This window comes from Mobula birostris, chromosome 3, assembly GCF_030028105.1.
Source record: "Mobula birostris isolate sMobBir1 chromosome 3, sMobBir1.hap1, whole genome shotgun sequence".
Lineage (NCBI taxonomy): Eukaryota > Metazoa > Chordata > Chondrichthyes > Myliobatiformes > Myliobatidae > Mobula > Mobula birostris.
The window spans coordinates 7,923,265-7,947,747 of NC_092372.1; the positions used below are offsets into that span (position 1 = coordinate 7,923,265).

At 40.3% G+C, this 24,483-nt stretch overlaps 1 protein-coding gene across 2 annotated transcripts in view; it reads right to left on the reverse strand.

Annotated features, from left to right (window-relative positions):
- The window catches only part of cfap53 (cilia and flagella associated protein 53), a 41,329-nt gene that overhangs the window by 13,393 nt on the left and 3,453 nt on the right, over positions 1 to 24,483 (reverse strand). The window contains exons 3-5 of one of the 2 annotated variants that reach the window (XM_072252191.1): positions 20,179 to 20,352; positions 15,732 to 16,035; positions 11,642 to 11,860 (exon numbers count right to left, since the gene is read on the reverse strand). In XM_072252191.1, coding sequence (XP_072108292.1) covers positions 11,642 to 11,860; positions 15,732 to 16,035; positions 20,179 to 20,352 — 697 coding nt within the window. The remainder of the gene's footprint in view (positions 1 to 11,641; positions 11,861 to 15,731; positions 16,036 to 20,178; positions 20,353 to 24,483) is intronic. The other variant, XM_072252192.1, reaches the window with a different exon arrangement.

Here is a 24,483-nt window from a genome sequence, read left to right on the forward strand (position 1 = left end):
CGACCCCATCTACCTGTGACGCCACTTTCAATGAGTTACAGCACTGTATTCCTATATTCTGAGAATACACACCTCAATGACCCCTACTACTCACTGTGTAAGTCCCACACTAGTTTGTCCTCCCAGAGTGTACCTACCATTTTCCAGCTTCTCCAGATCCTATTGCAAGCCATGATAGCCTTCTCGTTGTCCACTACACGCCCAATCTGGATGTTATCTGCAAAATTGCTGATCCAGTTAGCCATATTATCACCCAGATCATTGATACAGATGACAAATAGCAATGATCCTGCGGCACACCACTAGTCACAGGCCTCCAGTCAGAGAGACAACCATCTACTACCCATTCTATGGCTTCTACAGCAAAGCCAATGTCCAATCCAATTTACTACCTCAACCTGAGTGCCAAGCAACTGAACCTTCTTGACTAACCTTCCATTCGGCCCCTTGTCAAAGGCCTTATTAAAGTCCATATAGGCAACATCTAATTCCTTGCCTTCATCAACTTACCTGGTAACTTCCTCAAAGAACTCTATAAGATTGGTTAGGCATGACATACCTCATATAAAGCCATGTTGACTAATCCTAATCAGTCCCTGTCTATCCTAATACTTATATATCTGGTCCCTTAGAATACCTTACGTAATATATTCATTTTGATAGAGTTAATTCGACCAATCAGCAATAACGAAAGAGGCGACCAATTTAATAGTATCCTTCTTACGTGATTCAATAGGGTAAGAAAATTTTCTTTAAACAGACACATAGTTTTTAGTGATTGTTACACCTAACCAGACCTATCCTTCTCCATAACTATACTGAAACTAATGGCATTATGACCATCAGATGCAAAGCGTTCCCCTACACAAACTTCTGCCACACACCCTGCCTCATTCCCTGAAGGAGATCTTGTATTGCACTCCCTCTGGTTGGGACCTCCATGTATTAGTTAGGGACACTGAACACTGTCCAATCTAGTCCTTTTATAGTATAGGCATTACAGTCAATATGTGGAAAGTTAAAATCACTTGCCATCACAACCTTATGTTTCTTACAACAGTCTGCAACCTCTCTACAAATTATTCCTCTGAATCCTGCTGATGGCCGGAGGTCAATAACATAATCCCATTAATATGGTCATCCCTTTCTTATTCCTCATTTCCACCCATATAGCCTCAGTAGACAAGCTCTCTGGACAGCCCTGTCTGACACTTTCCCTGAGTCGTAATACCACCCTTCCCTTTTAATCCCACTCATCCCATGTCATGAAATTTGTTGCTTTGTGGCAGCAGTCCAGTGCAATATATTAAAAAAATACTAAAATTTACAATAAGAAATATCTTAGAAAATAAGTCTTACAAAGAATGCAGCATAACACCATAAGACATAGGAGCAGAATTAGGCCATTCAGCCCATTGAGTCTGCTCCACCATTCAATCATGGTTGATCCCAGATCCCACTGAACCCTATACACCTGCCTTCTCGCTATATCCTTTGATGCCTTGACTCATCAGGAAACAATCAACTTCCTCCTTAAATATACACGTGGACTTGACCTCCACTGCAGTCTGTGGCAGAGCATTCCACAGATTTACTACTCTCTGGCTAAAAAAAAAATCTCCTTACCTCTGTTCTAAAGGGTCCCCCCCTCAATTCTGAGGCTGTGTCCTCTAGTTCTGGATACCCCTAACAAAGGAAACATCCTCTCCTTATCCACCCTATCTAGTCCTTTCAACATTCTGTAGGTTTCAATGAGATCCCCCCACATTCTTCTAAATTCCAGTGAGTACAGGCCCAAAGCTGCCAAATGCACCTCATATGTTAACCCCTTCATTCCTGGAATCATCCTTGTGAACCTCCTCTTAACTCTCTCCAATGACAACACATATTGAGATCTAGGGCCCAAAACTGTTGACAATACTCCAAGTGCAGCGTGACTAGTGTCTTATAAAGGCTCAGCATTACCTTCTTGCTTTTATATTCTATTCGCTTTGAAATAAATGCCAACATTGCATTTGCCTTCTTTACCACAGACTCAACCTGTAAGTTAACCTTCTGGGAGTCTTGCATGAGGATCCTAAGTAGCTCTGCACCTCTGATGTTTGAACCTTCTCCCCATTTAGATAATAGACCGCACTATTGTTCCTTTTACCAAAATGCATTATCATGCATTTCCCAACACTGTATTCCATCTGCCACATTTTTGCCCATTCTTCCAATTTTTCTCTTTCCAATATTTTTATTAGTTTCTACAAAGGAGAATACAGAGTACAAGAAAGTATATATAAAAGGTCAAAAAAGATTTTTAAAAACTACCAATTACATTACATCTATCCATAATAACAATCTCATTACCTGTATTCATGTAAGTTAGTCAATAGCTATATTGAAATATACTCATTTATTACAAAAAACAGAATCCAACCCCTACTAAGACCGAAGCTGTTTATTAAGGAGAGAAAAGGTAAAATACCTTCTCATATAATAAAAAATAATAATAGCCAACATCTGAATTTAAACAACGAATTGAAGGTTTTGAAAATAATTCAGAAAAGGTCCCCACAATGTTTGAAAGTCTTGACGAGATTCAGAAATTGAACAACGAATCTTCTCTAAATCTTAGCATGACATAATGTCGCATAACCATTGAGCATGAGTAGGAGGAAAAACATCGTTCCATTTAAACAAAAGCGCCCTCCTAGCTATAAGAGAGCTAAAGGCCAAAACATGTAAATCAGATGTCTTCAGCTTGATATCTTGTCCGGCAACAATACTAAATAGCGCTGTCAGAGGATTAGGGTTAAAATTGACCTTGAAAAGTAAAGAAAAAGTTTGAAAAACTTCCTTCCAATTTTTTTCAAGACTCGGACAAGTCCAAAACAGATGAATTAATGAAGCTTCTCCATTATTACATCTGTCACAGTAGGGAGATATATCCGAATAAAAACGAGATAGCTTATCCTTAGTCATGTGAGCTCTATGTACCACCTTAAGTTGTTTATGAGGGAATGGCGAACACATAACAATGAAGTATTAACCAGTTTAAAAATTCCATTCCAAGTTTCCTCAGATATTGATGCCCGTCAACCTTGTTCCCAGAGATTCTTAATTTTGTCTTAAGGAACATTCCCTGTCTCCAATAACATGCCACAAATATCAGATATTGAACCATTATAAAAAGGTGTCAAATTGAAAATTACATCCAGTAAGTTCTTATCCGAGCTTATAGGAAATGTGCATAATTGAGACCTTAGAAAATCTCTCATTTGTAAGTATCTAAAAAAGTGAGTTTTGGGTAAGCTATATTTAGCTGACAATTGCTCAAATGAAAAAAAGATTCCTCCAACAAACAGATCCCAAAAACATTTAATACCCAACTTATCCCATTCTTTAAAAACTAAATCAGTCATGGAGGGTTTAAAAAAAAGTTAGAATAAGTGGGACTTGAAAGGGAAAATCTCAATAAACCAAAGTGTTTTCTAAATTGTATCTGGATCCTCAGAGTATGTTTAATGATTAAGTTATCAGTTAGTTTACTTACAGATAAAGGAACTGAGGATCCAAGAAGAGAAATAATATAAAATTTATTAACAGAGTTAGCTTCTAAAGAAACCCATACTGGACAGTCTACATGATTAATATAATATAGCCAAAACGTAAGATATCGTATATTAACTGCCCAGTAATAAAACCTAAAATTAGGTAAGGCTAAACCTCCAGACTTTTTAGATTTCTGAAGATGAACTTCATTTAATTAAGGATGTTTATTTTTCCATATATAAGAGGGCAAAATAGAATCAGGAGAGTCAAAAAACGATTTAGGAATAAAAACGGGTAAAGCCTGAAAAAGATAGAAAAATTTAGATAGAACATTCATTTTAATAGAATTAATTTGTCCAATCAAAGATATTGAAACAGGTGACCAATTTAGTGATCCCTTTTTACACTGTTCAATAAAGTAAGAAAGTTTTCTTTAAACAGGCGTTTGTAATTCTTAGTGACTGTTACACCCAAATAAGTAAATTGATTCCTTACTATTTTAAAAGGGAGATTAGTATTAATTGATACCAAATTATTTAAGGAAAATAATTCACTCTTACGTAGGTTCAATTTATATCCTGAAAACTGGCTAAAACGGGAGAGTAAAGAAAGTACACAAGGTAACGAGGTCTCAGCATTAGAGATAAAAAGCAATATATCATCAGCGTAAAGCCAGATTTTGTGGGTGATACCTCTCCTTAAAATACCACAGGTATCATTAGATTCTCGAAAAGCAATGGCAAGGAGTTCTAAAGCTAGATCAAAGAGCAAAGGACTCAACGGACAACCTTGTCTAGTTCTGCGGTGAAGTTTAAATGGTTTGGAATTTTGAAATTTAGTAAGAACCCGAGCAAAAGGAGGTAATAAAGTAAGTTAATCCATTGAACAAAATCTGGTCCAAAATTAAATTTTTCTAAGGTTTTAATTAAATAATTCCATTCAACCCGATTGGAGGCCTTCTCAGCATCTAAGGATATCACACATTCCGATATCTCCTCAGAAGGAGAGTAAGTAACATTTAATACACGGCGTATATTAAAATGGGAATGTCAGTTTTTAATAAATCCAGTCTGGTCATCAGCAATAATAGAAGGCAAGATATTTCCAGTCCTGTGAGCCAGAACTTTAGAAAGGATTTTAGTATCAACATTGAGTAATGAAATTGGCCTTGTTCTTTTTTAGGATAAGCAAAATAGAAGCTTCATAGAAATCTTCATAGAAAGATTCAGGCAAGCTACCCAATTTGAAAGAATCCAAAAAGACTAAGTGTAACTTCGGTATAACTAATGAGGAAAAAGCCTTATTCTTTTTTAGGATAAGCAAAATACAAGCTTCATAGAAATCTTCATAGAAAGATTCAGGCAAGCTACCCAATTTGAAAGAATCCAAAAAGACTAAGTGTAACTTCGGTATAACTAATGAGGAAAAAGCCTTATAAAATTCTCCAGAAAATTCATCTGGACCCGGAGCCTTCCCTGAGTGTAGTAAATGTATAGCCTCGAAAATTTCCTCATAAGAAATGGGTTGATCCACCTGTTTGCAATTATCTGCAGAAAGTGCAGGGATATTCAATTGATCTAGAAAATTATTCATTACAGTACTATCCTTAGGGGAATCAGAACTATAAAGTTTAGAATAGAATTCTCTAAAGGTATCATTTATTTCAGAGTGATCAGTTGTCCTATCACTATTATTATGATTGTGATTATGAGGACACGCAGTCTCCTTTTATTGTCATTTAGTAATGCATGCATTAAGAAATGATAAAATGTTTTTCCAGAATGATATCACGAAAACACATCACAAACCGACTTAAAAACTAACAAAAGAACACATATTTATAACATATAGTTGCAACAGTGCAAAGCAATACCATAATTTGATAAGAACAGACCATGGCACAGTAAAAGTCTCAAAGCCTCTTGAAAGTCCCATCATCTCATGCAGACGGTAAACCTCCAGCGCCGCCAACTTGCCGGTGCAGCATCCTGGAAGCACCCGACCACAGTCCGATTCCGAGTCCGTCCGAAAAACTCCGAGCCTCCGACCACCTCCCGACACCGAGCACCATCTCTGCCGAGCACTTCAACCCCGGCCCCAGCAACAGGCGATACGCAAAGCCAAGGATTTGGGGCCTTCGTCTCCGGAGAATCTCGATCGCACAGTAGCAATGGCAGTGAAGCAGGCATTTCAGAAGTTACTCCAGATGTTCCTCTGCGCTTCTCACGGCTGTCTCCATCAAATCTAGATTGTGCACGGCCCCTAGTTACACATAACTGATATTCATTTGGAACGGCCGCGCGCGCTGCATCGCACCATCTTCTCCTCCCTCACTTTAGTTTTACAAATTTCTTTAATTTGTCGTTTAACTACAGAAGTTTTTAATTGGTTAGTCAATACTTTGCCTGATTTATCTCCATGAATGTAAAATTGAGTCTTATCTTTAAGAAGTTGAGTTTTAATTGGATATGTTAAAATGCCAAAATCTGTTTGTTTGATAAAGGCCAGGGGGATTTAAAGATAGAAATACAGAAGCTTGATCTGAGATAGCAATCTCTTTATATTTACAGGAACGAACTGATGAAACCATTTGACTATCGATAAAAAAAAAATCAATCCTGGAATATGTATGATGGACATGGGAAAAAAACGAGTACTCCCTATCTAAAAGACGTAAAAAAACGCCAAACATCAACAATACCACACTTCAATAAAAAAGATTGAATAAACAAAGCTGATTTATTAAGAGTCACTGGCTTAGAAAATGATCGGTCTAAAATTGGATCTAGACAACAGTTAAAATCTCCTATCACCAGAGAACAAAGACTCAGATCTGGTAAAAGCAAAAAAAAACACTCAAGGAAACCTGGATCATCTATCGTTTGTACATTTGCGGCATACACAATGGCAAATGCTATTAATTTATTATCTAGTTCTCCTGAAACTATAACAAAACGTACATTGGTATCCGACACTACTTTACGTTGGGCAAAGGAAAATGTATTATCTATAAGAATCGAAACTCCTCTAGATTTGGCCTGAAAAGAAGAATGAAAACAAAAACTATTCCAATGGCTAAAAAAAATGCAAATTATCACATTTGCGTATGTGAGTTTCTTGTAAGATAATAATAGGGACCTTAAATTTCTTAATACAAGCAAAAATCTTATTACGTTTAACAGGGTGATTTAACTCTTTCACGTTAAAACCGAGTATATTAATAGTTTGGTCCATTTTTAATATTATTTAAAGGAAGGGTTAAAATGTAAGTTAAAACCAACCCATAAGCCTTGAGAAATGGTAACCAAGCAACAAGTTGGCTAAAAATTCGAAAACAGCTTCTGAGAAAAAAAAACATACCCCTGCCTCCCAAAGAAAGAAGGCCGACCAATAGAAAACCAGCATCTACAACTACGGACAACCCCCCAAAAAACCTGGTGATCGCTCCAATTAGTTTCAAGGTTATTATTTATTCCAACCTAGACAAAACAATATCCAAACAAGAAATTCAATTCTCGTATATCAAAAATACAGTATTAAAGAGTACAAAAGGAAATTAGTTACAAAGGTTTACCAAAAGTAAAAGATGGCATTATTCATACAGAAAGACATTAAACATTAATCTTGTATCTTCATGAAAAAACAGACTAAGCAGTGAGCTTCCAAATTTAAAAAATCTTTGTGCTTCAGCATTCAAACGAAACCATTCCAAGGATCCATCTTTAATGAGATTCTCAGTCAAACTGGGTAGCCAGGGGACGGCTTGAAACCCTTGTTAAAAAAAAGTCCAACAAAGCTTGTTTAAATTTGCATGTTCCTGCATAACCTCAAACGAATAATCTTCGAGAATCTTAATATTCCAACCTATAACCAATCATGCCCCTTCAACAGGATCCATGAGTTAAAAGTTTCTCATTTAATCCTGTGTCTTCATGTAAAGACAAATTAAACAGCTAGTCTTCGAATTTAAAAAACCTTTGTACTTCAACAGTCGAACGAAACCATTCAAAAGATCCATTTTTAAGTGTGATTTTGAGTCAGGCTGGGTAGTGAAAGGAAGGCTTGAAACCCTTGTTAAAAATCATGGACATAACTTCTTTGAACTTAGCATGTTCCTGCATAACCTCAGGTGAGTAATCTTCAACAATTCTAATCTTACGACCATTATAGTCAATCATGCCTCTTCAACGAAATTCACAAATTAACAGTTCCTTTGTTTTAAATTCATGAAAACAGATTATTACTGACCTTGGTCTATCTCCCTTAGGTCTAAACACAGGAGATCTGTGAACTCGATCAATCATAGGCAAAGACGTTAAAATTTCCGGAAATAATTCTTGCAAAAAGTTTACAAAAAATTCCAAACGATGATTACCTTCGATTAATTCTTCGAGACCCAGAACCCATAGGTTGTTTCTTCTACTTCTATTCTCTAGGTTGATCATCTTCTGTCTTCACTTTTCGTCGGACTTCGATAGCTTTTCACAAAGCTTCTGCAATTCAGTCACTTCCATTTCCAGAGACGACAAAATTGCTTCATTATTTTTTATACGTTTATCATGTTCATTAAGAGTTTGTTGAATAGAATCCGATTTACCATCTACTTGTTTAAGTTCAGAGCTGAAATGTTGAAACTTCTCAGAGGCTTCTCGTGTATGATTTTGCAGCAAATCCATAATAGAATCCAAAGAAGCAAGGAGATCATCCTTTTTAGTACTCTGGCCCTCCTTCCAGTCATAATGAAAGAATATCACACTTAAAAAAGAAGTTTCAAGACAGGTTGGAAATATTAAGATAATTCGAGTTGGAGCAATGGCAGGTTGCTGTTACTCCATCAGCCACCACCAGGAAAATTCCAATCTTTCTGTCCTGCTGCAATCGCATTGCTTCCTCAGCACGACCTACCCCTCCACCTATCTTCACATCATCCGCAAAGATTGCCACAAAGCCATCAACTCCATTATCTGAATCACTGACAAATATTGTGAAAATATACTGACCCCTAAGGAACACCTCTAGTCACTGGCAGCCAACCAGAAAAGGCCTCTTTTATTCCCACTCACTGCCTCCTGCCTGTCAGTCATTTTGCTATCCATGCCATTATCAAGAATATAGTGAAGCAGTGTTCATGGGTTCATTGTCCATTCAGAAATCTGATGAAGGAGGGGAAAAACCTGTTCATAAAACATCAAGTGTGTGTCTTCAGGCTCCTGTATCTCCTCCCTGGTGGTAGTAATGAGAAGAGGGCATGTCCTGGGTGGTGAGGGTCCTTTATGATGGATGATGCCTTTTTGAGGCAATAGTTTTGAAGATTTCCTTTACAGCTGCAACATTACCATATGGCTCTTGAACTCAATACTCTGACTAACGAAGGCCAACACATCATATGCAACTCCACCATGGACAGTCCCAAGCCCAGCTGCAAAGTAAGGATGATTGGGCATGGGGCTAGCAACCACATCCCATAAAAACCCAGTGTTACAGAAACACTAACAGAAGCTCTGAAGACCTCATCTCTAGGAGAGGAAGATGGGCTACTTCAGCGGTCCACAACCACTGGGCTGCAGACTGGTACCGGGCCGTAAAGCATGTGCTATTGGGCCACGAGGAAACGATATGATTTGGCGATATGAGTCAGCTGCACCTTTCCTCATTCTCTGTCACGCCAACTGTTGAGCTTGAATGCACACGAGGTCATTACGCACGCGTCATCCATGTCAGCGCAGGAAGAAGATCAATTCCTCGAGCTTGTGGGCTGAAAAGTATCTTTGACATAACATCTCTGCTGGCATTCTGGATCAAAGTCAAGGCTAAATATCCTTGAGATAGCCACAAAGACACTGAAAACATTGCTTCAATTTCCAACATATCTCTGCAACGAATGCAACGAAAACTAAATTGCGGAATAGACTGGACATAAGGAACCCCCTTTGCGTATCGCTGTTTCCCATTCACCCCTCTATGGCACCATCTTGTTGCAGGGAAACAAGCCCAGGGCTCCCACTGATTCAGCGATATTGGTATGTGGCAATGATTTTATATGTTATTGGTATGTGGCAATAATTTTATTATGTTCATACGGGGGAAATATGTGCTGTGTGTTTAATATCCAAAAGTTACTTAAAATGTTATGATGCTATTGACTTATAACTGACTTATAATTGACTTATCACTATATTCATGCGAGGAAAATATGCGCTGTGTGTTTAATATTAAATTCGTTAGATAAACCCTTTTGGAAATGAAATTGAGTGTATTAGCCACTTATCACCTATATTCCGGTCGCGATTAACACCGCACCCCCCCCCCCGAACAGAATCGCCAAAAACGATTTGTAGAAAAAAAATCAGCACGTACACGCATGTGCACTGGTGCCCGCGCAAGGCTTCATCGGGGTAAACACAATGTATTTGACTGCTACTCTTGTCCGTTGGCAACCCTACCCCCCTCACCCCACCCCCCCGCCCCCGGGTCGGCCAGTCCACAAGAATATTGTCAATAATAAACCGGTCCGCGATACAAAAAAGGTTGATGACCCCTGGGCTACTTAGAAACATAGAAAACCTGCAGCACAATCGGCCCACAAAGCTGTGCTTCTGTACTTTTGGAGACAAACTGAAGGACTGGCTGTGAGGTACAGGCGTTGTAGGGAGCCTAAGTCTCTTGGGAAAATAAACTGGCTCCACCACAATAGGAGGAGTTGGTGTTTTATTAAGTGTTCACAAAGTCCCAAACTGTGAAAATATATGTATAGTGAAAAAAAACTAATTTTAGGTATATAATTAGAGGTTTAGGACAGGTGGCAGAGAAGGAATCTCAAAATTTCAAAATTCAAAATAAAATTTATTATCAGAGTACATACATGTCACCCTTCATTTCCTGCAGGCATACTTAGCAAATCTATAGAACAATAACTGTAAACTGGATCAATGAAAAACAAATTGTGCAAATGCAAATATAAATAAATAACGAGTATGAAATAACAAAATCAAGAGTCCTTAAAGTGAGACAATCAGTTGTGGGAACACTAGAAATAGAATGAGTGTAGTTATCAACCTTTGTTCAAGAGCCTGATGGTTGAGGGGCAGTATCTGTTCTTGAACCTGGTGGTGTGAGTCCTGAGGCTCTTGTACCTTCTCCCTGATGGCAGCGGTGAGAAAAGAACATGAAGGGTGGGTTGGGGGGGTGGTGCGGGTGCAGACACACTCAGCCCTGAAACACCAGGGAAGGTCATTTGATTCCAAACAATTGGTTTATTGATCATTACAGAATGTCTCTCTGGGGCTCCCTGCCCTCTGCCCTCTCTCTTCCCCTTTTCCCAACCATGATTCCCCTCTCCCTACTCTCTTCCCATTCTCAGTCCACATTGAGACCCATATCAAAACCAGGTTTATCATCACTCACAAATGTCACAAAATTTGTTTTTTTTTTATATATATTGCAGCAGTACAATGCAATACATAAAATTGCCACAGTACAGTGCAAAACTCCGAACCACTTGAGCTATACATATGTGTCTAAGACTTTTGCACAGTGTTGTATATAAAATGCACTGTATATATAATATAATATTTACACAGATCAACCAATATTCAACTCCTTCCTCCAGTTAGTTCATGAGCAACTAAGGTCTATCGCCAACCACCTCTGGGGGATACTACACTGAGACCCATTTATTACCTTTAACACCCCCCCCCCCCCATTTGTCCTTCTGTACACTGCACATGTGCAGTTTCTCACTAATAATACTGGTCCGGAAGCAACGCCTCGGTTTTGCCAAGATATATCCAGAACCGCCAAACTACAAATGAATGAACAGATAAACAACAAATGTAAAACAAATAAAGATTTATGTATGAATAAACTTAAATAGTATTCCCCGTGTGCAATTGTGTCTGTGTTACTTCGCAGTTGTAACATTGCAGTGCTGTCCAAGGCTGGTGACAGAGCCCTATGTCACACCAGCCCAGGACTAAAGGTTCTGGCAAGCTGCTGTTGGGAGCCTATGGTTCGGTAGGGAAGATGGGCTTAAGAAGAAGAAGATACCATACACCTTCTTAACCACCCAATCAAAAAACATTACATTATGCAGAATGGGTACCTTCTTCTGCATCAGCGCCTGGGCATCATCGGCTTCTTCCTTCAGTGCTTGATCCATTAACTTTATATCCAGAGCCTGCTCTTCCTCCTGCTCCTTCGTGATTCGCTTCACCTTCAGTGCCTTCGCACTGTCCAGAGTATCGCGGAGTTTCTTCTGCTTCTGCACTTTCTCCCTCTCAAGCCGCTCATCTTCCAACTTTGAAAGACGCTGCTTTTCTTTCTATGATGACATGCCACATTATTATGAGAAATTTTACATTCTGGGCTTTTCCTTGAATACAGATGGAGAGAACTTAGGATTCAAGATTGTTAAATGTCATTCCCAGTACACAAGCGTAGAGAACAACAAAATAACTGTTACTCCAGATCTGATGCAGCACAAATAAAAAACAATTAGATAAAGCACATAATAATAAAAAATACAATAAATATAAATACTACATAAGGTAGTTTATATACATAGATTGTATGTCCACAAAGTGACACCAGGCACAGGAGTGTCTGTACATAAGGTGACGGACAGGAAAGGATAAAGTAGTGGTGATTGAGGGTGGGGAGGGGTGGGTTAGCGGGTGGAGGTGTTGAACAGCCTTGCTGCTTGGTGAAAGAAACGGTTTTTGAACCTGGTGGTCCTGGCGTGGATGCTACATAGCCTCTTCCCTAATGGGAGTGGGACGAACAGCCTGAGCAGGGTGGGTGTGATCCTTCATGATGTTACTGGCACTCTTACGGGTCGAATTAAGAAATGGCAAGGGTAAAAAGACACTAATAGCAGTTATATACAGGCCTCCAAACAGCAGCCGGGATGTGGACTGCAAGTTACAGCTGGAAATAGAAAAAGCGTGTCAGAAGGAAAATGTCAAGATAATTATGGGGGATTTTAATATGAAAGTGGATTGGGAAAGTCAGGAAGGTACTGGATCTCAGGAGAGGGAGTTTGTAGAATGCCTACGGGATGGCTTTTTGGAGCAGCTTGTCCATAAGCCCACCAGGGGATCAGCTGTTTTGGATTGGGTGCTGTGTAATGAACCTGAGGCGATTAGGGAGCTGGAGGTAATGGAACCCGTTGGAAGTAGTGATCATAATATGATTGAGTTCGGTTTCAAATTTGAAAAGGAGAAGCTGGTATCAGGTGTATCGATATTTCAGTGGAACAAAGGAAATTACAGTGGTATGAGAGAGGAACTGGCCCAAGTAGATTGGAAAAGTAAGCTAGATGGAGGTATGGTAGAACAGAATTGGATGAAATTCCTACAAGAAATAAGGAAAGTGCAGGAAAAATATATTCCAAGAAAAAAGAAAATCATGAATGGAAAAATGGCACAAATGTGGCTCACAAGAGAGGTTAAAACTAAAATAAAAGCAAAAGAGACGGCGTACAAGGAAGCAAAAATTAGTGGGAAAACTGAGGACTGGACGAAATTTAAAAACTTACAGAAGGAAACTAAGAAAGTCATTAGGAAAGAAAAGATGAATTATGAAAGGAAGTTGGCAATTAACATTAAAAAGGATACTAAGAGTTTTTTTTAAATATGTGAAGAGTAAAACTCAAAAATCAGAAGTGCAAAGTGACTTGGGGGCTCTCGCGCAGGATACCCTAAAGGTTATCCACCAGGTTGGGTTGGCAGTAAGGAAAGCAAATGCTATGTTGGCATTCATTTCAAGAGGAATAGTGTATAAGAGTAAGGAGGTGTTGATGAGGCTCTATGGGGCACTGATGAGACTTCATTTGGAATACTGTGTGCAGTTTTGGGCCCCGTATCTTAGAAGGGGTGTTCTGATGTTGGAGAGAGTTCAGAGAAGATTTACAAGGATGATTCCTGGAATGCAGGGGCTAACATATGCGGAGCGTTTGTCGGCTCTTGGATTGTATTCATTAGAGTATAGAAGAATGAGAGGGGATCTCATAGAAGCATTTTGAATGTCGAAAGGGTTGGACAGAGTAGACGTGGAAAGGCTGTTTCCCTTGGTGGGTGAGTCCAGAACAAGAGGCCACAGTCTTAGAATTAGAGGGTATCCGTTTAAAACAGCGATGAGGAGAAATTTTTTTAGCCAGAGGGTCGTGGATTTATGGAATTCATTGCCACATACACCTGTGGAGGCCCGATCATTGAGGATGTTTAAGGAGGAGATTGATAGGTATCTAATTAGTCAGGGTATCAAGGGATATGGGGAAAAGGCCAGAAATTGGAACTAGATGGGAGAACAGTTTAGCTCATGGTGGAGTGGCGGAGCAGACTCAACAAGCCGAATGTTATACTTCTGCTCCTTTGTCTTGTAATCTTATGATCTGCCGGCATTATATAAAATCTTGGGAAAAATTCATACTTATGCAAGGAATTTTAGGTTCCAATTCAGATTAATTTATCATATGTACATGTTGTGAAATGCATTGTTTGCATTAACAACCAACACAACCCAAGTGTCATCACACATTCTAATGGGTGAAAGAAAGATATCCTTTGTAGGGATATGTGATCAGGTGCTTTGCAATTCCCATACCAGACAGTGATGTAGCTGGTCAAGACCCTCTCAATAGAGGGGTGGAGGGGAAGCCTCACTTGCCTTGATCTCCTCAGGAAGTAGAAGCATCGCTATGCTTTTTTGACAAAAAGTGTTACTAGGTGATATTGTCCGTAATGTGCATTTCCAGAAACTTGGTGCTCCTAACTCTCTCCAAGGAGGAGCCTTGTATATCCAGTGAGGAGTAGTCAGCCTGCATCTTGCTATGGAACACAATCATCTTTTGGTCTTGTCCACATTGAGACTCAAGTAGTTGTGCTCACACCATTCTACCTCCTCTCTGAACCCCATCTTGTTCTCATTGTTGAAGCCAACCACAATTGTGTCAGTGAACTTGACGATTCCATTTGAACTAGATCTGGCCATGCAGTAATGCGCCAGCAAAGAGCACAGAGCCGGGCTCAGCATGCAGCCCTGGGGAGCGCGAGTGCTTAGCTTAATGGAACTAGAGATGTTTCTGCCAACATGAATGACCGTGACCTTTCTGTCAAGATGTCCAGGATCGGATCCAGTGACAGAGAAAGGGGTTGAAACCCAACAGAAGGGGGGGTGGGGAGAAGGAAGGGGGTAGCAGGAGGGGGGGAGAAGAGAGGGGGGGGAGAAGAGAGGGGGGGGAGAAGAGGGGGGGGAGAAGAGGGGGGGGGAGAAGAGAGGGGGGGAGAAGAGAGGGGGGGAGAAGAGAGGGGGGGAGAAGAGAGGGGGGGAGAAGGGGGGGAGAAGAGAGGGGGGGGAGAAGAGAGGGGGGGAGAAGAGAGGGGGGAGAAGAGAGGGGGGAGAAGAGAGGGGGGAGAAGAGAGGGGGGGAGAAGAGAGGGGGGGGGAGAAGAGAGGGGGGGGAGAAGAGAGGGGGGGGAGAAGAGAGGGGGGGGAGAAGAGAGGGGGGGGAGAAGAGAGGGGGGGGAGAAGAGAGGGGGGGGAGAAGAGAGGGGGGGGAGAAGAGAGGGGGGGGAGAAGAGAGGGGGGGGAGAAGAGAGGGGGGGGAGAAGAGAGGGGGGGGAGAAGAGGGGGGGGAGAAGAGAGGGGGGGGGAGAAGAGAGGGGGGGAGAAGAGAGGGGGGGGAGAAGAGAGGGGGGGGAGAAGAGAGGGGGGGGAGAAGAGAGGGGGGGGAGAAGAGAGGGGGGGGGAGAAGAGAGGGGGGGAGAAGAGAGGGGGGGGAGAAGAGGGGGGGGGAGAAGAGGGGGGGGGAGAAGAGAGGGGGGGAGAAGAGAGGGGGGGAGAAGAGAGGGGGGGAGAAGAGAGGGGGAGAAGTAAGGGGGAAGGGAAAGAGAAGGAAGGGAGGGGGAGTAAATAAGGGAAAGGGGGAAAGACTGGTTTTATTTGTTACATCAAAACATACAGTAAAATGCTTCATTTGTGTCAAATCAAATCAGTGAGGATTGAGCTGGCAGCATCCGCAAGTGTCGCCAGCATAACATGTCCACAGCTCACTAATCGTAAGCTTCAGGTATTTACAATGTGGGAGGAAACCCACCCATAAAGAACAGAATGGATTTCAGACATTGAACATATAACAATATTAAAATTTGGTAAAATAATGTGTTACTCTGTTGAGGCATTTTCTTTTCTTACCATCACCCCTGCCTCGTGTTCTTTCTGATGCTTCTGATCCACACGTTTCGCGTTGATCTCCGCTATTTGCTTCAGCTGAATAGCCAGGGCTTCCTGCTTTTTCCGGTTTTCCTCTCTCAGCTCTTTCTCTGCCCTCTCCTCTTTGGCAAGTCGGTCCTTCTCCCACAGTTCATCAAAGAGTTGATCCTCTTCCTTTTTCTGATTCTGCAGTCTCCTGTTGAATTCGATTTGTGCCTGCCAGTCTCTGGCCAGCTCCTGCTCTCGTTGGTGGGATAGTTCTGCCTGAAGCTCCTTGCATTGCTCCCTAAAATATAAGCACAAAATACAGTGCATTCCGGTTAACTGGGCCATTGGTTAATAGGGGTAGCCACTTTTGGGACAACTTTTAATGAACAAAAATGAAATTGAGAAAATAACAGGGTTTATTTGGGACACCGTGCTGCTGAACTGAGAGACAGACTGCTGCCAAACAGTTTAACTGATGTCAGTCAAGTGCACTTCACAAGTTAGATACAACACTGTGCTCAAAGCAAATATTTGCATGTGTGTTCAAAAATCAGAGATTTTTGTCACCGATATTTGGCAAGATAAACAGTAAGACAATTCAGAACTGTTTTGCTTACTGCTGCTTCAAACATTCCAGCTTGGCAATGTCAGAAACAGTTGAGAGTGAAAATGAAACACTTTCACTACTTCCACAAGTTAGGAACTACAAAAATTTGGAAGGTATGGACAATCACGAATGTTACAATGAAAATGAAAATTAAGGATGCAATCATCAATAGCATTGTATGAAGGCAGTCCATTATCTGTACTAAGTGTCTATGTTGATTTTGTTCACTTACAGCTATTCAAAAGAACATAGAGGGCTATGGGTAACCTGAGGAAATTTCTAAAGTAAGTACATGTTTGGCACAGCATTGTGGGCCAAAGCGCCTGTATTGTGTTGTAGGGTTTCTATGTTTCTAACATGGCAGCGTACACTGAATGAATTCCTACTTCAATAACTATAAGGGACTAAAATACAGTTTTATTACTAGTATTAGTACTATGTTATTGTAATAGTATCGCTAGTGTTCCAAGTTGTTCTGTATTTCATTTGAATACAAAACTTGTTACTCATTTAAACTGTAGTTTGTCTTTTTGTAGAACACAGAACATACCGCACATTTCAGGCTCTTCGACCCACAGTGTTGTACCAACCATGTAACCTACTCTAGAAAATGCCTAGAATTTCCCTACCGCACAGCCCTCTATTTTTCTAAGCTCCATGTACCTATCTAAGAGGCTCGTAAAAGACCCTATTGTATCCACCTCCACCATCGTCGCCAGCAGTGCATTCCACGCACCCACCACTCTGTGTTAAGAACTTAACCCTGACATCCCCTCTGTACCTACTTCCAAGCACCTTAAAACTATGCCCTCTCGTATTAGCCATTTCAGCCCTGGGAAAAAGCCTCTAGCTATCCACCATGATCAATGCCTCTGATCATCTTACACACCTCTATCAGGTCACCTCTCATTCTCCATCGCTCCAAGGATAAAAGGTCAAGTTCACTCAACCTATTCTCATAAGGCACGCTTTCCAATGCAGACAACATCCTCGTAAATCTCTTCTGCACTCTTTCTATAGTATCCATATCCTTCCTGTAGTGAGGTGATCAGAACTGAACACAGTACTCCAAGTGGGGTCTAACTAAGGTTTTATATAGCTGTAACATTATCTCACAGCTCTTGAACTCAATCCCACGGTTGATGAAAGCCAACACACCATACACCTTCTTCACAACTCTGTCAACCCGCGCAGCAGCTTTGAGTGTCCAACGGACATGGATCTCAAGATCTCTCTGATCCTCCACACTGCCAACAGTCTTACCATTAATTCATACTATATCTTCAAATTTGACCAACCAAAATGAACTACTTCACACTTATCTGGATTGAACTCCATCCGTCACTTCTCAGCCCAGTTCTGCATCCTATCAATGTCCCACTATAACCTCTGACAACCCTCCAGACTATCCACAATACCCCCAACTTTTGTGTCATCAGCAAACATACTAACCCACCCTTCTACTTCCTCATCCAGGTCATTTATGAAAATCACAAAGAAGGGTCCCAGAACCAATGTTCCCTCTAATTTTTAGTGTCAGTGTGCACAAAAATCTTATGTTGTGCAATTTTTTTTCCTGTGACAAAAGTATGTGCGCACTGACTGCACACATGGGACAGTTTATGTAGGTTTACAAAATATTTGACCTAAAACTGCACAGAATAACATATATATTTAAGTCACACACACACAAAAAATGCTGGTGAACATAGCAGGCCAGGCAGCATCTCTAGGAACAGGTACAGTCGACGTTTCGGGCCGAGACCCTTCGTCAGGACTAACTGAAAGGAGAGATAGTAAGAGATTTGAAAGTGGAAGGGGAGGGGCAGACCTGAAATGATGGGAGAAGACAGGAGGGGGAGGGATGGAGCTAGGAGCTGGAAGGTTGATTAGCAAAAGAGATACGAGGCTGGAGAAGGGAGGGGATCATGGGATGGGAGGCCTAGGGAGAAAGCGGGGGGGAGCCCAGAGGATGGGCAAGGAGTTATAGTGAGAGGGACAGAGGGAGAAAAAGAGAGAAAAAAAGGGAAAGAAAGAAAGAAAAATAAATAAATAAATAAATAAATAAATAAGGGATGCGGTACAAAGGGGAGGTGGGGCATTAACGGAAGTTAGAGAAGTCAATTTTCATGCCATCAGGTTGGAAATATTTAATCTGTATCATATTTAAGTCACTCAGTTATTTTTTTCTCTCTCCTGTCTTCGACATTTACCCATTCTTTGTAAACTCTTGTTTCGACTAATAGAACTTCCACCCCATTGATAGCTTTTGATTCTTATTAACATATCCAAATAACATTCACCTAAACGGTTTCTCAGCTTGTTTTTGAGTTGATTCATTAGGCTAAAACCTCGCTCACAGTCCACACTAGACGCAAGAAAGGTTCCCCCAATGTCCATCAGCTGTGCAAGCTCGCAAAACTGTTCATTTTGAAGTACAAATGCCACCATTTGAGCAAAGTTTGAAATCGGTTTGGATATAATTTTTTCTTGCATGGAAAATTTGAAATCATTAAACTGTCTAACTATTACAATATTCTCAGCTAGAAATTCATGATATTTTAGACATAAGGCATTAACTTGTTCATCACCAAGTGTGAAATCACAATCTGCAATTGCAGAGAAATTAAAAGCTGACCATTCTTGTACCTCAACTTTGATCTCCTCTGGGTTTGATCATTTTCGCTCATCTGCACTCTACCATAACATGCGTAGCACTCCTGTAACGGGTAATGACGGGTTCTGTTGCCTGAGCTTTTGTACACCGTCCAAATGCAATTTACTTGCCAAACGATGCTTCAAAAAGTCAAGTTTCAAATATCATCCCACTTCTTTCCACTAGCAAATTCTCCAGCAACTTTCGCATCACAACAATACAAACAATACAAACTTCAGTTTCCGAATCATACATGAATATTTCTCGTAGCTGAACATTCATGACGTCATGAGCTTTCGGTGTAACAGTTTCTACTGTTTTGTGAAGCCATTCAACTTTAAACAAATTTGCAGTTCTTTTGTGCTTCACGCCCTTCGCTTCTTTTGAATTTGACATAGTGAATCAATATTTTTTCCAATAAAAACTTAGTAAGCTATCCACAGGATTTGAAACAGATCTTTGTAAATTTCACGATATGAACACTGTCCACTAAATATGGCTGCCGCCGTGATGCAGCTGTACAAACCGGAACAAGATAGGTGAGAAGACATAAATTAGTGACGTGCATTGTGGTATTTGAAAAACCGACTAATTAGTTAACAGAAACAGTTAGCTATAAGATTATTTTCAATAAGTATAATTATTAACTACTACATTATTTTAGGTAACTAACCTTTTGTGCGCACAGTAATTTCCTTTGTGCGCTGGTTGAAAAACGTGTGCGCTCGCACACGCGCACAGCTTAGAGGGAACTATGCCCAAAACTGATCCCTGAGGCACACCACTGGTCACCAACCTCTATACAGAATACAAACCATCTACAACTGCCCTGTGGGCAAACCAATTCTGGGTCCACAAACCAAGATCTCCTTAGATCCCATGCCTCCTTACTTTCTGAAGGAACCTTGCATGGGGAACCTAATCAAATGCCTTACTGAAATCCATATACACTACATCCACTGCTCTACTTTCATCAATGTGTTTTGTTACTTTCTCAAAGAATTCAATCAGGCTCATAAGGCACGACCTGCCCTTGGCAAAGCCATGTTGCTTATCCCTAATCAGATTATGTCCCTCCAAATGCTCATAAATCTTCTCAGGTTTTTTTCGAGGGTTTCAGACATTGAAAAGTGAGATATTATGCTCAAGTGCACAGTTTATTTCAATACAAAACATACCGAAATTGCTGATCAAGTTTTTCTGCGATCAGTTTTTGACGCTCCTGCTCCCTTTGTATTTTAAGGTCTTTTACTTGTTGCCTCATTTTTGCTTGTCGTTCTAAAACTGTTTCTCCCAAAAGGTTCAGTTGATTCATGTAATCTTTCTCCTCAGCCTCCAGAAGATCTCGTAACCTCAAGTGATTGAAAAAAAAAATTATTTTAAAGGAATTGCAGGTGTATTGGAAAAGAAATTTCACTAACATTAATGTGATTTTTAGCTAAGCAAAATTAACTGAGATCAAGTTGACTGGATTAAAATTATTCAATTTAAAAAGGCCTGTACTCACCGGTGTTGAGAAGAATAAAGGGGGATCTCATTGAAGCCTATTGAATATTGAAAGACCTGGGATATGGAGAAGATGTTTCCTATGTAGTAGGAGTCAAAGACCAGAGGGCACAGCCTCAGAATAGAGGGACATCCCTTTAAAATGGAGGAGAGGAGGAATTTCTTTAACCAAAAGGTAGTGAATCAGTGGAATTCATTGCCACAGACAGCTGAGGAAACCAAGTCATTGGGTATATTTAAAGCAGAGGTTGATAAGTTCTTGATTAGTCAGGACATCAAAGGTTGCAGGGAGAAGGCAGGAGAATGGTGTTGAGAGAGATAGTAAATTAGCCATGATGGAATGGCAGAGCAGACTCAATGGGCCAAATGACCTAATTCTGCTCCTATGTCTTATGGTTTAATAGCAAAGACTTCTTTGCAGGAAGTTTTAGTGAAGAGATTCATAGAAAAAGCAATATTGAACAGGACTTCCGCCCATGATGTTGTGCCAAACTAATTCAAAGGTTCATTTATTAGCAAAGTATGTATGCAGTATACAACTCTGAGATTTTTCTTCTCCAGATTGCCACAAAACAAAGAAAACCATGGGAGTCATTCAAAGAAAAATATTAACACCTGCCCTGTACAAAAATATCTCGCAAATGGCAAGAAAAATAATCGCATAAATGGCTAAATGATCATCAACCCCACCACACAAAAAAAATGAAGCAAACGGCAACAAGAACATCAATTCCCAGACTCCCAACCACAACCCCTCCCCCCACACACACACAAAAAACTAAAAGATCACCCCGAGTGGGAACAAGAAAGAATGGGCAAAAACACAGTGTAAAAACACATAAAACTGAACCTAGCTAACCCACTTCTCCCTTCACAAGGGCCACCTTTCCATTCCCCACACATTCTTGAGTCTATCTAGGAGCCTTTGAACACGCTATTGTAATGGCAGAGCATTCCAGGCATCCACCACTCTGTGTAGAATATGTGATTCGCGTTCTAGACTTACTGCCTCTCGCCTTTAAATGCTCAGCCTGGGAAAAAGATACTGGCCATCTATTCTGTCTATGCCTCTAGTGATTTTATGAGTCTCCGTTAGATTCACAGCCCTCAGCCTCTACTCATCCTAAGAAAACAACTGCAGTTTGTCCAACCTCTTCTTATATCACAAGCCCTCGAATTTGGGCAGCATCCCGATGAACCTCTTTTGCATCCTCAACAAATCACTTACATCCCTTCTGTAATGGAGCAACCAGAATTGAATGCAATACTCCAGATACAGCCTTACCAGAGTTTCATAAAGTTGTAACATAACTTTCTAACTGTTGAATTCAGTGCTTCCGTGAATAAAGGCAAGTACACCATATACCTTCTTTACTACCTATCAACCTGTGTAGCTATGGACTGGACCCCAAGATCCTTCTGTTCATTAACATTGTTAAGGGCCTTCCATTAGCATGTATACTGTACTTGTTCTTTCATATCTGATCTTCATTGAGGGATCGGAAGTGGAAAGGGTGAACAGTTTCAAGTTCCTGAATCAACATCTCTGAATATCTACAGTATCCTGGGCCCTACATATTGATGCAATCACAAAAAATGGCATGACAACCATCAACCATCAGGCTCTTGAAAAAAAGAGGGTAACTACAGTAATCTATTGATATGGCCCACAATCAATAATCTCACTTTAAGGACTCTTTATCTTGCTATTTTATGCTGTCATTATTTATTGCTATTTACTTATATTTGCATTTGCACAGTTTTTTGTCTTCTGTGCTTTTAGCTCTTTCATTGATCCTGTTTACAGTTACTATTCTATAGATTTGCTGAGTATGCCCAAGGGAAAAAGAATCTTAGGGTTGTATGTGGTGACGTGTGTACTCTGATAATAAATTTTACTTTGAACTCTAAGTAACTATATTTCATCAAGAGTTTGAAGAGACTTGGTATGACAGCAAAGACTTGCGATTTTATAAATTTTACTTTGAACTCTGAGCAACTATATTTCATCAAGAGTTTGAAGAGACTTGGTATGACACCAAAGACTTGCAATTTCCTACAGGTGTACCATAGGGAACATTCTAATGGGTTGCATCACATGGGATTGGAAAAAACTGCAGAAAGTTGCAAAGTCAGTCACCTTTGTCATGGGCACTTGCTTCCCCAGCATTGAGAACATCTTCAAAAGGTGATGCCTCAAAGAGGTGACCCCATCACTCAGTTCATGCCCTTTTCTCATTGCTACCATCAAGGAGGAAGTACAGGAGCCTGAAGACGCACACTCAGCATTTTAAGAACAGCTTCTTCCCCTCCATCATCAGACTTCTGAATGGACAATGAACCCACAAACCCCTCAAAATATTTTATTGCTCTTTTTGCACTACTTATTTATATATATATCTTTTGTAATTTATAGTTCTTTTACTATTATATATTGAAATGCCACAAAACAACAAATTTCAAGACATGTGAATGATAGTAGACCTGATTTTGACATACAGTTGGCCAAAATTAAACTCCATCTGCCATTCTTACTAGATCTTATTCTGTGTTTAATCGGACTTTATTCATTCTTTTCTTTCTCTGCAATGAATTCCCATTGCTTATAGAGCTGGACTGACAATTCCATCATTCGGTATACTCCCAGATGACCTTGTAATTCCATATTCAGCTCACACTTCAGCTTGTGATTAATTTTGTTTGAACTGAAGAATGATAAAAAAAAAGGAACACAATCGAGCACAAAACAAAATAATGCACCATTTGTGTCAACAACTAACACAGTCCAAGGATGTGCTTGGGGCAAGAGTCACCACACTTCCAGCACCAACATAGCACGCCCTCAACTCACTAACCCTGACCTGTACGTCTTTGGAAAATGGGAGGAAACTAGAGCACCAGGAGGAAATCCACATGGTCAAGCATATAAACGCTCTACAGACAGCAGCAGAATTCAACGTGGGCTACTGGCACAGTAATATAATTAGAATTAGAATAAAATAGAACAAGTCTCAAGACAATGCTCAATGCTCAAGGCAACAAGATTGCAGTGCTATTCCAGTCTGTGTAAAATAGATATTTACAATACATGAAGTATGGCTTAATTTTTCAAAAAAAAATCCCATATTTACCTGCAACAAGTGACGTTGATAGTTCATAACACTCAAAGACCATTGACAAGCCATTGGTGTAGCATTATTCAGCTGTACAACAGCCCTCGGGAACAAACTCTCTTGGCTAAGACGTTTCTCTACAGTGTCCGGGATAAGATGGGTCTTCAATAGTGTTACACTAACTGCAACACTACTGTGCCACCCCTAGAAAATATCCATACTCAACAAATTTTGGGCTCAGTATCAAGCCATGCATTACATTTAGTAATAAAAACACTCTAATAACTGGATATTGAATAAGTAAAGGAAATCATAGGTCCATTTTGCAATTTGACAAAATCTTTCCTTCTACTATACCTTAAAATGTCACAAGGTTTGTATTAATATTTTGAAGAACTTATCATTGGGCTGTTTTCTCTGTAGCGGTGGAGGCTGATGGGAACCCTGATAGAAGTTTATAAAATTATGAGGCAGGAGTAGAGCAGACAGCCAATTTCACATTCCTGTGGTTGAAACTAGAGGACATTTAAAGTAAGAGCAGAAACATTCATAAGAGATGTGTGGGGCAAGTGATTTTTTTTAAACACAGAGAATGGTGGATGTGTGGAATGTGCTGCCAGGGGAGTTAGAGACTGATGTGATAAAAATATTTGAAAGACTCTCAGACAGGCAGATGAATATGTAGAAAATGGAGGGATGTGGACCACAAACACACGAGATTCTGCAAATGCTAGAAATCCAAAGCTACACAAAGGAACTCAGCAGGTCAGACAGTATCTATGGAAATTAATAAACAGTCCACGTTTTGGACCAAGGCGCTTCATCAGTACTCAAAAGGAAGAGGGAAAATGCCAGAATAAGAAG